The 16643-nt window shown below is 34.7% G+C and overlaps 1 protein-coding gene across 1 annotated transcript in view; it reads right to left on the bottom strand.

Annotated features, from left to right (window-relative positions):
• The window catches only part of LOC106143331 (dihydrolipoyllysine-residue succinyltransferase component of 2-oxoglutarate dehydrogenase complex, mitochondrial), a 39803-nt gene that overhangs the window by 7478 nt on the left and 15682 nt on the right, over positions 1-16643 (bottom strand). Inside the window, exon 3 of the mRNA XM_060949244.1 lies at positions 55-146. Within this exon, the coding sequence (XP_060805227.1) occupies positions 55-146 (92 nt within the window). The remainder of the gene's footprint in view (positions 1-54; positions 147-16643) is intronic.

The raw sequence follows: 16643 nt of genomic DNA, 5'->3' as shown, positions 1-16643 counted from the left end.
ATATTTTTTATAAGTCTAATAATAAAAATTTAAACATAACACACGATTGCTTACTTGATCTCATCACAACAAGGAAATTTCGTCAATCTCAGTGTTACAAATTTGCCGGCGTTGCTGTATCGAGTGAGTGCTCTGTGATGTATGATCTAAAAAACAACAATCTTTTAAATATATATAAAACAGTACATCTGACTGACGGGCTATATATACTTACCTACACATATATCAAACATCATATCATATCTCGAACCACTGGGTCTAGCTAGAGATTTGAAATTTGGAATGTAGGTTCTTTAGTTGATCTATGGGTTGGGACTGGTTGTATCTTGTATTCACGAGAGTTTTGCAGGCGCACTCTATACTTTGTTGCAAAACAGTAGATAAAGCAGTAAAACGCAAGACTAATAAAGTGAGACGTAAATAAAAAGAATTTCAAGATACCAGAACTTAAAGAAAATCAATTTTAATTAGAAGAAATAAAATAAGTGTGTGGTTAAAATAGGACCTAGCTCTATAATTTTTAAGTGTAAGCTAAGGTTTTTTATAGTCACGAATTATAAAAACTGTGGGACCACTACCTTTATTAAGCCGTACTTGGTGAATCAACTATTGAAAACCTCTATATTATGAAATTTTGAACCAGTAGTTATAAAATTTTTGAGTTACATGCTGCCTTGGTGAAACCTACTTTTGGAAGCCAGCTGCTGTTAACACAGTCTAGAGTACACTTTTCAAAGAGAGATTGGAGCCTAAATTCTTTACTTACAAGTCTTGTCATCTTTCTTCTCCACATTTCAAGACAGAATTTGAATAAATCTTGATTATAAACAATATCCTACTAAAAGCATAGCAAAATTCTTTCAAAAGTCTGTTTGACGTAAATTTTCTTTTTCCGAATGCTAGAAGAATCTGTCAAGTCTATCATCAAACTACGAACTAACGTCACACTAACATATTATTTTAAATTTAATCGTTAAAATATACCATAACATTAAGTATATAAAATAATAAAGAAAGATTTTTTAAATTTAAATTTACAAGAAATTAACTGATAAATCAATCATTATAACCTACCGTTTCCTAATAGATGGCGTATAAAATTATGTCACTCGCCACTAGATGGCACCGCACTAAAACTATTCACCGCGAGATGGCACTATAAGATGCACATCTCAAAATCCTTGTAGATGTCTTTAAATGTTACCCGTCCATTCTAATATTTTAAATAAGAAATTATGTTTGTTTGTTTATTACTTCTTGACAGCTAAATCAGTGAACCGAACTTCATGGTTCAGTGCTTCATGCTTCACGGAGAAGGACTTTAAGGTAACATACGTCTCACGAGTGCCGAGCCGCGGGCGAAAGTTAGTAGATTATTGAATAAAAAAAATAAAGATAAACCATATCAACTGCTGTTGTATTTACAAGTTTTTAATTAAATACCTTTCACGCTATATGTGTTTAAAATTGCGGACACATCCATCCACTTACAAACTTTCGCATTTATGTTATTATACTCGCATTCAAGTTAAGCATCTACTTTTATCAAATTTCGCTATCACATGACAAGAGACGTTAACTATATAAGTACTTAGTTGGTCAAGAAGGGGCCGTTAAATGAATTCATTTAGGGTCGTGCCTGTATGATGAGAGCCGATACAGACACTCAAGACGATGTGACTACCTCAGAAATTAGGGTTGGGTGAAATAAACAAGAGAACTTCTACTTGTGCCGTGCCGTGTGGTTCCCGGCACCAATAAAAAAAGAATAAGACAACTCCTTCTCTTTCCCATGGATGTCGTAAAAGGCGATTAAGGAATAGGTTTATAAATTTGGCATTCTTCTTTAAGGCGATGGGTTAGTAAGTTGTTACTAATTTAATCTCAATTCCATCATCAAGCCGAAAAGCTGAACGTGACCTATGAGTCTTTTCAACTAGACTCCTTCCTTCCAAGCCAACAGTCCATAAGCCAAAAGACTGAAATCCTTCGTTCAGCTGAATAGCTTAATTGATTGAATGATTGAGGAATTGAGATTCAAATAATGACAGGTTGCTAGTTAATCAACCACAAGAGTATAGAAGGATGTGTAAAGGGTTTATTAATACTGTGCCTTAAATACCTATATATGCTAAACACTATTTTCTTTAGTTATCTTTAAGTAAATTTTGTCTGTTTGCTAGTTTGTATAGTTACAGTCATTGAAGAAAATGTATAAGTGCGGACTTATCCCAATTGGGATTTCTTCCAGCCATGCAAAATATAAAGAAAGATCCATAATCAACAAGGCAGCTCATAAAAAGCGTTCTAATAATCAAATAATTTGTAATTTAACCTTTTAATTAATTTCATTCTATATTCTATTACATACATACATATGGTCACGTCTATATCCCTTGCGGGATAGACAGAGCCAACAGTCTTGAAAAGACTGAATGGCCACGTTCAGCTATTTGGCTTAATGGCGTGACAGGTTGCTAGCCCATCGCCTAAAAGAGGAATCCCAAGTTTATAAGCCTATCCCTTAGTCGCCTTTTACGACATCCATGGGAAAGAGATGGAGTGGTTCTATTCTTTTTGTAATGGTGCCGGGAACCACACAGCACCTATATTCTATTAAACACAAATTAATTGATTAAAATTCGTTAAATATATTTAGCATTCGACAGCCCTACGTTAGGGCGCTCCCCCACTAATTATGGTAAGATTCGCCCGCATCTTTGATTAGGAATCCATCGTCCGGTGCCCTTCCACGGCCATTTATCAGTTGCTCCATTCAATAACAAGTATCTTGAGTTGGCCTCTTTATGTTACGGAAGATGCAATAAAGGTACTTTGGGGAGCTCTTTGACGACGGACAGACAGACCGGTTGGCAAAAATAGGGGGAAGGAACCCGTGATGTCACAGTCACAGATTTTGCTTTCGATTTCAGAATCATTTATTTCTATAAATATTTTATAATTATAAAGTCATATAGCTGAACGTGGCTTTTTGGTCAACACTGTTGGCTTTGTATATCCCGCAAGGGATGTAGACGTGATTATGTATTTATGTGTGTAACTACGTCATCTTTCGCAACTTTTGCAGGGGATCCTAGCCGCACTTGGATCATGATTACACATAGTTTTAATTCATCCTGAAAAACTATATTAAAATAGTGCCAATGAGTCTGGCAGTAAACCATTAAAATCCGGCCAAGTGCGAGTCGAACTCGCGTTCGAAGGATTCCGTACCAACAGTCTTGAAAACATTGGTAGGCCAGCTGTTTGGCTCAATGCTAGAATTCAAATAGTGACATGTTGCTGGCTCATCGGCTAAAAGAAGAATCCCTAGTTCTAGAAGCTATTACGACATGCATGGGCAAGAGACGGATTAATGCTATTCTTTTATCAATTGGTTTCGGCAACACGGCAACTAACTTAACTATAAAAAGGTTGAAATTAAGAAAATTACGATACAAATTGTAAGTGAAGCAGTGTCGAATGCTTGGCTAGTTTGCGGCTAAGTTGTATCGGCAAGCAAGTTGAGTCTTTAAAGTTATTAATACTTGGTTGTTTCGAGTGAGCCGGGCTTACTAAGAGCGGAACGGGTGCGGTGGAGATAGTGGCTACTGAGTTTTTACACAACTGCCGTAAAAAGAGTGTTTAAATTAAACATTGAGTGGAGACTACAAATTTATCGCAATGCCCGAAAATAGGGATATTATATATATATTGTTTTTATAATGCCGTTAATAATGTAGTATTTTGTACACAAAAAAGTCTAACTTTATGCTTGTTATACTGTAATTAATCGAAGACTGTAAGTTTAGATCGTAATAAATTCTTATTATTTTTATTTCCTAAGAATTTTCGATCAAATTGCTTGTATTTTTATTTATCTAAATTCCCTCCTGAGCGAATACCATGGCAGAAGCTAGTATAATGATATTATTATTCATTAGCACCTTTCTAACGATTGGTTGTAGTTGGAGCAAGTTGTGCCATCTCAGGTAATAAGTGAGCTGTTTCAGCTTAAACGCTACAGACTTACAGCGCAAACACCACTCAGTGATGGGACACGCAAAGGATGTCGATAATCATGATATATTCGACTATTAATCGGATACGAAAAAGTAATTTATTTGTCGCCTGACACACATCACAGATTTTATATAGCGTGAAGAGGTAACAAACAGATAAACTTATTTTCGAATGTAAGTATGTATTTGTGATAAGAGTAGGAATCGGGATGGGATGAGAATTAGAAAGAATTAGACAGATCCGTTAGGATGAAAACCTAGTATTAAAATAGCTCTCTGATATGACGCCTTTACGATACAGGATATTTAATTTAATTTATTGATTTTATGTCATATTGTACGACTCAGGTCTATACTACAAGAAACTTTCATATATACATACAATCACTTAGGGCCACGTTTTTATTTATTTATTTATTTAACGTTTTAGATAGTTTAGCGTTTTAGTGGGCGTAAATTACGTGGGCACTAAATAAAAACCTTTCGTGTAAAGCAAATTTTAAAGTCAATTTACTACGTTTACTGTGTATCAGTCTATTTGATAATAAGAAATAATGCATTAATATATCACGCTTTCTTATTATCGTACAAATGGATAGTTACTATATAGGAACAAATTCGATTTCATCGATAACATTTTCCCAGCCCTGAAAAACTCGATGGTCAGTAGAGTTATACTTTCTTGGCCCGTAAGTCCGGTGTTTGCAAGTTTGAAACTTGCGATTTATTGATCATAACAGTTCCAAACAGCTCAGCTAGAATTACAGTTTGTCTTTATATCTATTGTTTAGCGCAGAGCAAGGAATGGGCCAGGTAGTCTTCAGTGCTCTGTGTAGGTCTATAAATCTGAACTTGAGATATTCGCCTTCAATTACTTCGTAAATAGTTGACTGGCTCGTTTGAGAATTTGTCAAATTGTTGGGCGTTAAACTACAAGGTAACGTTGTTTAGCATTTTTTGTGTCTTGGCATTAATGACATTTATAAAAAATCTCTTTACCCTACTTTTTTGCAGATGATATATATGATGATAGATGAAGGTAAATAAAAATAAAATATTGAGAATTCTTTTTTTTTTTTTTTTTTAATAAATAAATAAATAATAAATATATACGGGACAAATTACACTGATTGGGTTAGCCTCGAAGTAAGTTCGAAACTTGTGTTACGAGATACTAACTCAACGATACTATATTTTTATAATAAATACTTATATAGATAAACATCCAAGACCCAGGACAATCAGAAAAAGTTCTTTTCTCATCATGCCTTGACCGGGATTCGAACCCGGGACCTCCGGTGTCACAGACAAGCGTACTACCGCTGAGCCACAGAGGCCGTCGAATTATAAAGTTATAATTTTATTTTTTCACAAGAATTAAATGTAATTATAATCAAGCCCTTTTCCGGCTTTCGACACGCATCGACTTCAACTCTCTTTTGGTTCGTCTTCTCTCTCTCTCGCTCTCTCCCTCTCACACCATTTTTCTCTTTCCACTTTTACCGTATGCGCGGCCGCTTTTTCAGTTCTAAAACCATTATCTTCGTCCATATAACCAAAATAATCTTCCTATCTGAATCGTGAGAGAAACTATATAATAATATAACATAATACTTAGTACCTTCAAATATAGACTCACGAATTTCTACCAGTACCAAGGTTAATTATGAGTGTTCCCTATTCATTTAGCAAGGAAGTTCGTAATATATTCCCTGAAGCATGCAGCGGAAACGGATCCGTGGAGACGGGAATAGCGAAGACTTCCGGTTGACTATAAATTTGCACATTTGGCAAGCTCTGGGTGCCTAAGAATAGGTGGCTTCGTATTGACTAGTTGTGCCCTATCGCTTGCTTTGTAAATAAAAATCTATATAATACTTAATATACACAAAGTAAGTTTAGACTTGTGTTGCGAGATACTAACACAAAAAAGCATACATATCTACATACATACATTAAATCATGCCGCTTTCCTGGAGGGGTAGGCAGAGACTACCTCTTTCCACTTGCCACGATCTCTGCATACTTCCTTCGCTTCCAAAAAAGCAATAAGTTATAATAAACTATGTGGTTATCCGCGACTTCGCTCACTTAAAATATCTATAAATTTTAACTTATTGTGCCATTACAATGTATATGCTCTTATATTACTGCAAAATGTCATAAAAATTCGTTAAATAGTTTTTTGATGTCAGAGTAAAAAACACACATGCACAAATCTTAAAAATTTTTGCATTTAAAATATTATTAGCAAACTTAAGTAGCGATGGAGGCCATTAAAAAAAAACATATTTTCATCATAACCTACCCGTGGGTAGAACTTGACGCAGAAAAATTACTACTGCGCCGTTTTATTTGCTTTATTGTTTAATCTTTAAGTTACCTAAGCTAAGTGATTAAGGGTTTATGATTTTTACCCAAATGGACGTCGTCTGAATCTCATACCCAAAAGGCTAGACCAGACTAGGACATAACCAGGTAGAATGGAATAAGAAGTTACAATAGTTATCTGAGTAAGATAAATCATGACGGTGATTGAACGAGGATAAAGAATTAGGTATAATAATTATTTACAACTCTTCTATTCTATTATTTTTAGTAATGTCTGCATGGCGTACTTACCATGTACTTACAAACCAAATTACTAGTCAAAGCTTAAATTTAACCTACTTTGAGTTAAAAGGACCCAAAAAAATTGAAGGTTTTTATTAGAAAAGCTATGGCATTTCAGTCTCATCAAAACTGTTGAATTTGTCTACCCTATAAGGAATAAAGACGTGATTATATGTATATTCGTTAATTGTATTTTTTATGTTTCGTTTACCTATTAATTATACCCATACGGCTAGTCCCTTTTCTCGTTATTCAATATTCAAATGCAGGCGTTTTAATATTTCTCGTCTAAAAAAGATTTTTTAGCCTTGGGCTCTGGCGCCGCTGTCGTCGGGAAAGTTCCCAACGTAACCTCATTAAACATCCAATATTTCAAGTTATTTACATAAGAAAAAGATAAAGACAAGACGCGGGCGGCCATTTTGAATTTTTCCTTTCAAATATCGAAGGGGAGTTATTATGGGGTCGCTATTTATAGTCTGTGCGAATTTGTATCGCTCGGCTTTCGTTTCATTGCGTAATTTCGACGTTGGGGTGTTTTTTTGGACCCCTCTTAGCGAAATTCGAAGAGCTGTGTTCGCTTTTTATTATTGCCCGTCTCGAATCGGTTTGCGAAGTCGGCGAAATGCGGTCGCAGAAAAAATGTAAATTGAGATTTATGTCGTCATCAAAACAAGTATTTAACTTTTTTGGATTTCGATTACGATTTCGAAGCAGGTGGCCTATGAAATAATCTTAGTTCAATATAAGCGTTTCGAATAACTTTCGAAAGACTCACCTACTTGATGCAATTTTTTTAGCAACTCGACATACAATTATAAATACTAATAATTACGAGTACTTTGGTAACTTTTCCCTCAATAAAACTAATTGCAACTGTGAACTATTCTTTTTTTTGTAGGTATCTTTATAAATGTCAGTAGCCATGGCCTAGAAAAAATATTTTGGCATTATAAAAGTATATTGAAATAACCCTTTTTATTAACCTATTTACTTAAAATAAAAATCTACAGATTTAGAAAAATAGACTTAATTTTAAGGTTTTCTCCGGTTCATGAATGCGTGTAATGTAACTGGCAGGTGACAGTAAATAATTCTAAATTTAAATCAATGTTTACAGGGAAAGGCTAGCACGTGCCGATCGGTCGATTAGTTTTATTTTTAACTGTTGACAAAAAAAAGAAATTAATAAGTTTCACAAATACATATGTTCAGTTTATTATTATTCAAATAATATGAATAAAAAAAATTGTTTTGAAAATACAATATAAGTACAATACATTTTATTATAGTAAGCAATCTAGTACGTCAGGTCAGAGAACCCTATATAAACCGATCAATTGATTAGATATACTTAGATTCATCAATGTGGACAAGTATGCAAAGATAGCGGCAAGTGGAAAAGTCTGCTCTCTGCCTATCAATACAGGAAAGAGGCATGATGTATGAATGTTTAAGGTCAAGTTGTTATTAAGTATTCTTGAAATATAATATTTACATAATAACCTGAAAAAGTTTGTAAAAAATACTTAATAGGTAGGTACTCTCCTCAGGAAGCACAAAGAGGTCGAGAATCGAACCCAAACCAATTTGTCTTACAAGTGCCGGAGTGGGGCCGGTGCGGACATGTCCTCGGAACAATCTCGAACCCTTTATTCATTTGTGATTAGCCTTGACTTAATTAATTTGTAACTTGACTAGTTGTTTCACTCGGGATGTCACTTCAAGGGAAATATATCAAAAAAACTATATTATTAATGTTACTTTTATGAAAGATGTTTAAAAGTTACACTTTTTAAAACGAAAATAAATTTATTTCCATTCAGACTTTTTGAGAACGTTGGCCCTGTCTACCCCGTAAGGTATAAAGACATGATCATATGTATGTAAGTAATTATGTTTAATGAATTTAGAATTTCTGATATCTATGATTCAAATAGTGACAGGTTTCTAGCCCGTCTTCCTATATTTTTTGCACATTTAAAAATAGTTTCAATCTTAGGATCTAATCTGTTTGAAAACAGATTTCAGTAAGCGACATTTACGCCAAGGACACCGCGATTAAAACCTACTTTAACATAAAACCCTAGTATTAACATATTACTTACAAACAAGGCTTTTCAAGGCTGTCGGTTCTGTCTGCCCCGTGAGGGATAGAAATGTTGTCACTATATGTTATATGTATATTTAGTTAGCGCGGCGGGCGGGCGTCGCGGCCGAAGGGCGGGCGGGCGGAAACTTCACTTACTTACCTAATTGCAATCCGTAATTCTATTCCGATATGTCGCCCGACGTCGCAGGAAATTTCCTTGAGCATGCTCTGATATATTACTATATACATACATACATACATAAAATCACGCCTCTTTCCCGGAGGGGTAGGCAGAGACTACCTGTTTCCACTTACCACGATCCCTGCATACTTCCTTTGCTTCATCCACATTCATAACTCTTTCATGCAAGCTCGGCGGTATATTATTATATGTGTGGAGAAATTACACAGGAAGATGAGATATGAATGTGGATGAAGCGAAAGAAGTATGCAAGGATCGTGGCTTGTGGAAATATGTAGTTCTGCCTACCCCTACAGGAAAGAGCCGTGATTATGTATGTAGGAATGTATGTAACAAATTAAACAGATTGAGCTTGCTCCGATCCAAAAATATGGCAAACTACGTTAATGATACTATTCTATCACATTCTGTAGTATTTTAAAACTTTAGCCGGAACTGGGCTCTAAGAAAAAAAATAAAAAGAGAATGGAGTGATTAAAAATATTATTTTAGCGGGATTGACGCGTGAAACAGAGTTCAATTCAATATCGTAAATACTACAATATGAATTTCTTTGATTTTTCATGAAATATAATAATCACATAAATTCGTTCAATTACATACACAAGCAACTGCCGTTATAATTACAATCTGCAATTATTAAAAGTCAAACCAAAAATAACCAGTTTTATCCAAAGCAATATATCCTAGTACCGAATCAATCAGAAAAATATCTCTTTTGGCTTTCTCATCAGGGTCACACGAAAAGTACATGTTTACATTATATTTATTATCTCTGTTCCACTGGGAACACTGTTCCACCATTTCAATAAAAGTGTTGCTTTGAGATGGACCAAAATCTTTATTAACAAAGGTGTACATACATACATACATATGGTCACGTCTATATCCTTAGCGGGGTAGACAGAGCCAACAGTCTTGATTGACAAGACTGAATGGCCACGCTCAGCTATTTGGCTTAATGATAGAATTGAAATTCAAATAGTGACAGGTTGCTGGCCCATCGCCTAAAAAAGAATCCCAAGTTTGTAAGCCTATCTCTTAGTCGCCTTTTACGACATCCATGGGAAAGAGATGGAGTGGTCCTATTCTTTTTTGTATTGGTGCCGGGAACCACATGGCACTTCATTTCTGTCACGTGATCCTAACCTAACCTAACCTACCTATTTAGATAAGGGAATTATTAATTAATTTAAATTTAATAGCACCTACTACTCTAAGAATAAATGACAATTTATCTGCATATTGTAGATAAACATACAAATCACGTTGCTTGCCCACACAGCCCGCCGCACTTATCCGATGCCAAGTAGGTGGCGCGGATATTAATGTGTGGCCCAAATGATGAGACGTTAGCGGGCTAAACAATTTATAATTCGAGATAATCAATCAATATTGTCATTAATTTGCCAGCAGCTATGTATAATTAATAGGTTCGGTAGGATCGGTTGATTATACATTGGTTTTAAAATTAGGAACAAAGCTTATGACTTTTACAGGAATGACAAACTCAATCAATTAATAATCGATAATAAAATAGCATAATAGTTTATGCTCATCTCCGCAAATGCTGGAAGTATTATGATGATGATGATCTTAAAAAGGCACCAGATTATCAAAACCGGAGCTAAAAGTTTTAAAGAGAGAACAAGCGATAAACAAATCGTCTATTTGATATGTACAAAATTTGTAGTGATTTGAGTAAAACCTTAATATCAAAAGTTAAAAGCGCCAGATATTGCGAGATTTCGTGCTTAAAACCGCTAAGCTAGCAACACAGGCAGTAGCTTAGACTGGTAGAAAGTTGCCAATCGGCGGCACGCTGCACGGGGCTTATTCGCATTTCCGCTAGCGCCTATGATTTAGCCTGTTCGTGTCCACTGTCCAAGTAGTGTGTCTCAGCAGGTCGCCTGGACTTCAATGGCAGGCTGCGGTGGATGGATTCATTACACGCACCGTTTCCCAGAACCATACGTAACGGGGGAGACTTGTAAATGCTTGTAAATAATATTAATGGATATTTATGTCAATTTAAATAGAGATGATATGATGACAGGCAGCGGGCAGTTGGCGGGAACGGTTCATTATAAATTGTTAATGTTTAAAGACTAATGGAGAAAAGGAATTTCAATGTTTGCTATTATTTATGTCCGTTCTACTATTACTGTACTGTAGTAAATATGTGATACCTATCTATAGAATGCGGAACAATTTAAGATTTTTTTGATAGATAAGTAGATAAACTCTTTATTGCAACAAGATAAGAGATTTGAAGTCATAAATACAAGTGTGTAAGGTATAGGTAAGTTTATACTTACCTTTTTATTGATACCTACATAAACACATAAAATCACGTCTATACCTATCCCTTGCTGGATACAGAGCCAATGGTCTCGAAAAGTCTGAAACGCTATAAGGCTAAGGCTATATGCTATATTGTATTTATTGTATTATATATAAGAGTGCGTACAGTATAAATCTTTTTTTTTGGATTTGGTTTAATATTGAGAGTTATGTTTTAATTGATAGATTTCCTTACTTGGCTGGAACTTGGAAAATATTATGAAGTATAACACTGCACTTAAGCTACACTGCACATAAGGTTGATAAATAACTGAACTTGTATTTTAAGGACTCATTGACATAAATATACATTAAATTACAGAACTCGGATGTTCTTTAGGTTATTCTAATATACTAAGCGACAAAGAGGGCTAACCTATTTATTTGTTTCAAATACTTAGGTTGAGTGACTATGTATTTTCAAACTTTTAGTTTATTTAATTTAGTAAAATATATTATGTTAATATATTTCATGTTATTAAATAAATAAAGAAATATATAAAACCGTTACACAACTTAATCTGGAATTGAGAAAATTAGATAAAAAGAGAATGTCTTTAGTGCTGGTTTTAGTCCCGGTTGCATCCTCACCTCTCTGGAGAAGAGCCCGGGTATGCCTTTGACCATGGCTCTTAGATTGGGTGAGTCAGGTTTTTACACGAAGCGACTCCCATCTGGCCTCCGCAACCTTTGCATTGGATCCATGGTTACACATCCACTTGCCTGAATGAGCAGGTTTTCTCAAGATGTTTTCCCTCACCGTAAGAGCATCGGTTAGTATTCAAACTAATGTACACAACTTTGAAAATGTTCATTGGTACATGACCGAGGTGGGATTTGAACCTGTGCCTTTTTGCGCATCACCGGGCACCTTACTAATCCGACCACCGACGATCTGACGAAGTATATATACATATATCCCTACTATACTGTTAAAACAATAAATCATTATACAAATGAGTAACCAGTGTGCACACTGATTTACGTCTAAGTTATGTAGTTTCCCCCCCCAAATTCCAAGGGGTTGTGGTATTTTATGAAATCCTAATATTGAAATCGATTAGACACGCGTACACTTCACCCTTTATTGGCAATTTATTATTTATGGATTTGTCTATTATTTTGATAATTTATATCAGCAATGTGATCATATGAATTATGTTTTTTATACTATGTACGAGTATGTAGGAGTACTAGTATGTAGGTAGGTATGTAATGCCGTATTTATTTGGGAAATAGTAGTTTCAAATCGAACGGGTGAAATCTCGGTTTAGTTGCTTTATCTGTTTAGTGAAAAAATCACGCTTTTTTCCCGTAGGAGTAGGCAGCGAGTACATCTTACCACTTGCCACGATCTCTGCATACTTTCGCTTCATCCACATTTATAATTCTCTTCATGCTAGCTCAGCGGTTTCGGGTACTCTTGACCTGACTCTTTGCCAGATCGTCCTTAATTTGATCAAGATACGTTCGTCTAGGCCTTCCCACTCCGACCTTTCTCGGTTTAGTTTTATTTTTTATAAATTATTTACATAATGATTGATATAGTTATTATAAAGCTTCCATGCTGGTCTGGTAGAAAAAGATAATATGTGCCAGTTGCTTCTCTTTTCGTGCAAATTGTTAGTGCCACAAGGGAAAGGCATAAAAAATTGGGCTTCTTTTAGACGATGGGCTAGGAAGTAGAAACCTATCACTTTTGGATCTCAATTCTGTCATTGAGCCATACTAGCTCAACGTGGTCATAACATTTCCAAAAGGTTGACGGCTCTGTCTACTCTATAAAAATATCATATTTCCTTCAATAATTCAAGTTTTTATTTAAATGACCTTTTCATACATATCTTTCAAGACGTGCGTAGATCAAACGAAATTTCTAAAAAGGGTTGCTTGCCCTTGTAAAAAGGGAAAGAAAAAACCAAAGACGCAATTTAGTTCTACGCAAATATATACCTTACTCAAAATACAACGAAATCATACACTTACTACTGTAATAATAAAGCTCAAAATTGGACTTTTTTTTTCTTATACGCGCAAATGTTAAGTGGTAGAGAGCTTTGCTAAAAGCCTGCCTGTATCAAAGAAAAGCTTCTAATGAATCTATTGATAGCTCAGTGTGTGTATGTGTGTATTTTTTTAAATACACAACCAGTTGTGTGCGTAAGGAGGGGAGACCTAGAGATGCTTTCTTCGGACCCTTGTTTCTTATAGCGCGTGCGATATGTTTTGATACTTTCACATTGTAACATGAAAAAAGATATAGTAAAGATTATTTTCGAATATTGTCGTGAGTCCTTTGGGAAGAAACATAATTGAACTGGCATAATATACTTAGGTATACATAATTGTATTTTAAATCAATATATCTTATAAAGGAAGTTCAAAATATTCGGTCGCGTCCGTTTGGATTTAGGCATTGGGGTATCTAGTAATGACTAGATCTCCTTTTTATTTCATACTACATGGACACTAGTAATGACTAGTGTCTATGTTCTTGAAATAATTAGGGGAATGCTAACAACCCGTTATTCTTATATTCGTGTGATGACATTACATGTATTTATATTGTGTTTAGCTATATTTATGGCTTTTATTTTATACGTACTGCGCCAATCGACTTTCTATTATTTGTTTCCTCCCACCCTAAGGTTTACTGGAAGAGATTGCTTTAACGATAAGTCCGCCTTTGTACCTCATAACCTGTGTTTTTTTTTCTATTTTTCTTTTTCTTATAGTGCAATAAAGAGTTTATATATCTATTACCTTGGTTATGATCACAAAACTAGGTAAAGACATTGGAAAGATTATTTTCTTTTATGTTCGTAAATCAGAGGAAGACAGCAGATATATAAATTAAGTATTTCAGATTCAGTTCGCTTTTATAATATATAAAATCATCTTATTTTACATATCTTATTTTACTATTTAAAGTCAGACTGGGCTAAGCTCTTTCTTGAGTTGCATTTTTAAGACATGGTTACAGCGTTCATGTTTTTTGAGCTCCATATTGAGTTTGCGTTATTTTTTTTTTTCTAGGTTAACTTTAAAAGGTGTGTTGATAACAGCAGAAAATACAATTTGAAAAAATAATTTTTGATATAGCGCTGTCGTAAAAATGATATATTTTGGATAAATGTGGTTACAAAAATTATGAATAAAATAAAAATATCAAAACTACTCAAGTTTCACACATTTGTAGCAAGTCTCTTCAATAAATAAAAATGTAATAAGTATTTCAGCGAAAAATGCGTGAGAATTGATGTGAAAACATTTCACTTTGAGTTAAGAGCGTTTTACGGCTCGATGGAGAAGACTTCGTCTGCGGGAAATCGATGTGTAAGTTTGTATTTGTAGTGCTCAGACCGTCAACACAGAAATTATTTTCATAAAGTTTCAAATTCAAGCATTAGAGACCCTTTCCGCAGTGATTTAAAGTCTAATTTTGAATGTAGCTGCGAGTAGTTTGTACCTACTGGTTATGTATAAGGATTTTGAAAAGAAAAAAATTGTTTTACAAATTGCAAAGAAAAAATCTGATCGCCATTCGCAATTTTGCCACATCACTGAAGTCCATTTAAGTAATATTTGAAAATAATATTTTTTTTCGCTGAATTGGACATTTTGTGTAATGAACAAACTTTATTTTATTTTATTTTATTTGCCTCGTACCTTTACTTTTTTAATAACTTATTTTTGTCATCCATAAATCATTTAACAATAATTCAACAAAATAATAATAATAATTGCAGGCGATAGGCTAGCAATCAGTCACTATTTGAATCTCAGTTCCATCATGAAGCCATACAGCTGAACATGGTCTCTCAGTCTTTTCGAGGCTCTGAATACCCCATAAGGGATATAGACGTGATTATATATATGTATGTAGGTCATCATAACTAGTACCTAGGTATATATTTTTTATTATTTTATTCTTAAAGTTAAATAAAAATAACTTGTTATAATAAAAATGCTTAATCAAATGGCTATAGACAAGCTTCGTCCATAAATAACCGTAAATATCTACAACATGTTTCATTAACGTTGCACAGAAACTTAAAAATAAAATGCGAGATAATGCATTATTAGCATTGTCTTCTAGTTCTAAACTTTCAGTGGGGATAGCATGGAACGCGCGACGCCGTTTTTACCGCACGATTCTTTTGTTTCGCCTTTATTATGACGCGAAGCGGGATAGCGATAGTGTATCGCGCGATAAAAACGGCATCGCGCGTTCCATTCTAGCCGCACTGAAAGTCTAGCCTGGTACAAATTTTCTCTTTGTAGTATGAATGATACATATATAATCATCTAACGGGGTAGATAGAGGCAACAGTCTCGCCAAAACTGAAAGGCCACGTTGAGCTATATGACCTAAAGATGAAAATAACATTCAAATAGTGACAAAATCTGAAACATTTACCATTATCAAGAGTGGTCGGTCCCACTACAAATCGCCCCTAGCCTCGCCGATCGTCTCCAAGTATCACGCACACAGCCAGCCGAGGGGCGCACTCTAGCAAACTCCTCCTCGCTTTCTTCTTTGTTATGTAAAAAAATAATAATACGAGAAAGGGGATCCTAAAATCGATACCCGAATGGCTGTATGTACGATTGAATGCCATATCGAGGTATTGTTTTCTTTTTTTTGCGCTATTGCTCGCTGTATGATTCGTTTTTTGGTTATTTACTTGAGTGTAGACGTAAGTAAGTATTTAGATTCCATTGTTGATTCATCCAGGTAAACGTTGCTTTTGGGTCGTCTGATGCTAGGTTCTATCTATCTCGTTAGGAAGAAAGATAAAATATGTCAAAAGTGTCGAAAAATTAGAAGAAAAGGAATAGGGCATTGTGTTCCTTTCGGTGATTTGACAAAGGTGCTATAAAACTTGTCCATACAAACAATTAGTTAGTTAATTCTTTCTACCCCGTTGATCGTCAGTCGAAAGGTAAAACAATTGTTCTCGATAGACAGATACAAAACTCTAAGGTCACGTCTAAACTAAGCTTGTTATATTGATCACGTCACGCTCGACAAAACGAAGCCTAGTTATTTTTTTCATTCCTAAGCAAACCACGATCGGGTTAGTATTTCGGGTTAATTAACCGTTAAATATTTATTGCCTCAAAATTCAGCCTTGTGGTTAATAAATGTACCGAAATTAAAGGGCAAAAGTAGTAACAACGAAGTATTGCAGTCGAGCTTTCTAATGAATACATGGAAAAAGATATACACTAGCTGTTTCCCGCCGTTAATTTTTCTATAAATTGTAACTTATAGTAATGTTAGTTCAGTGTTTTAGCTTTATTTCTGCAGAGTTTCATGAAAATCCGTTCAGCATTATATTTGTTTACGTTTAAAAAGTAACAAACA

This window comes from Amyelois transitella, chromosome 18 (genome assembly GCF_032362555.1).
Source record: "Amyelois transitella isolate CPQ chromosome 18, ilAmyTran1.1, whole genome shotgun sequence".
Taxonomy (NCBI): domain Eukaryota; kingdom Metazoa; phylum Arthropoda; class Insecta; order Lepidoptera; family Pyralidae; genus Amyelois; species Amyelois transitella.
Note: the sequence above shows the minus strand (reverse complement) of the source record. Positions and strands in the feature narration are given on the sequence as shown.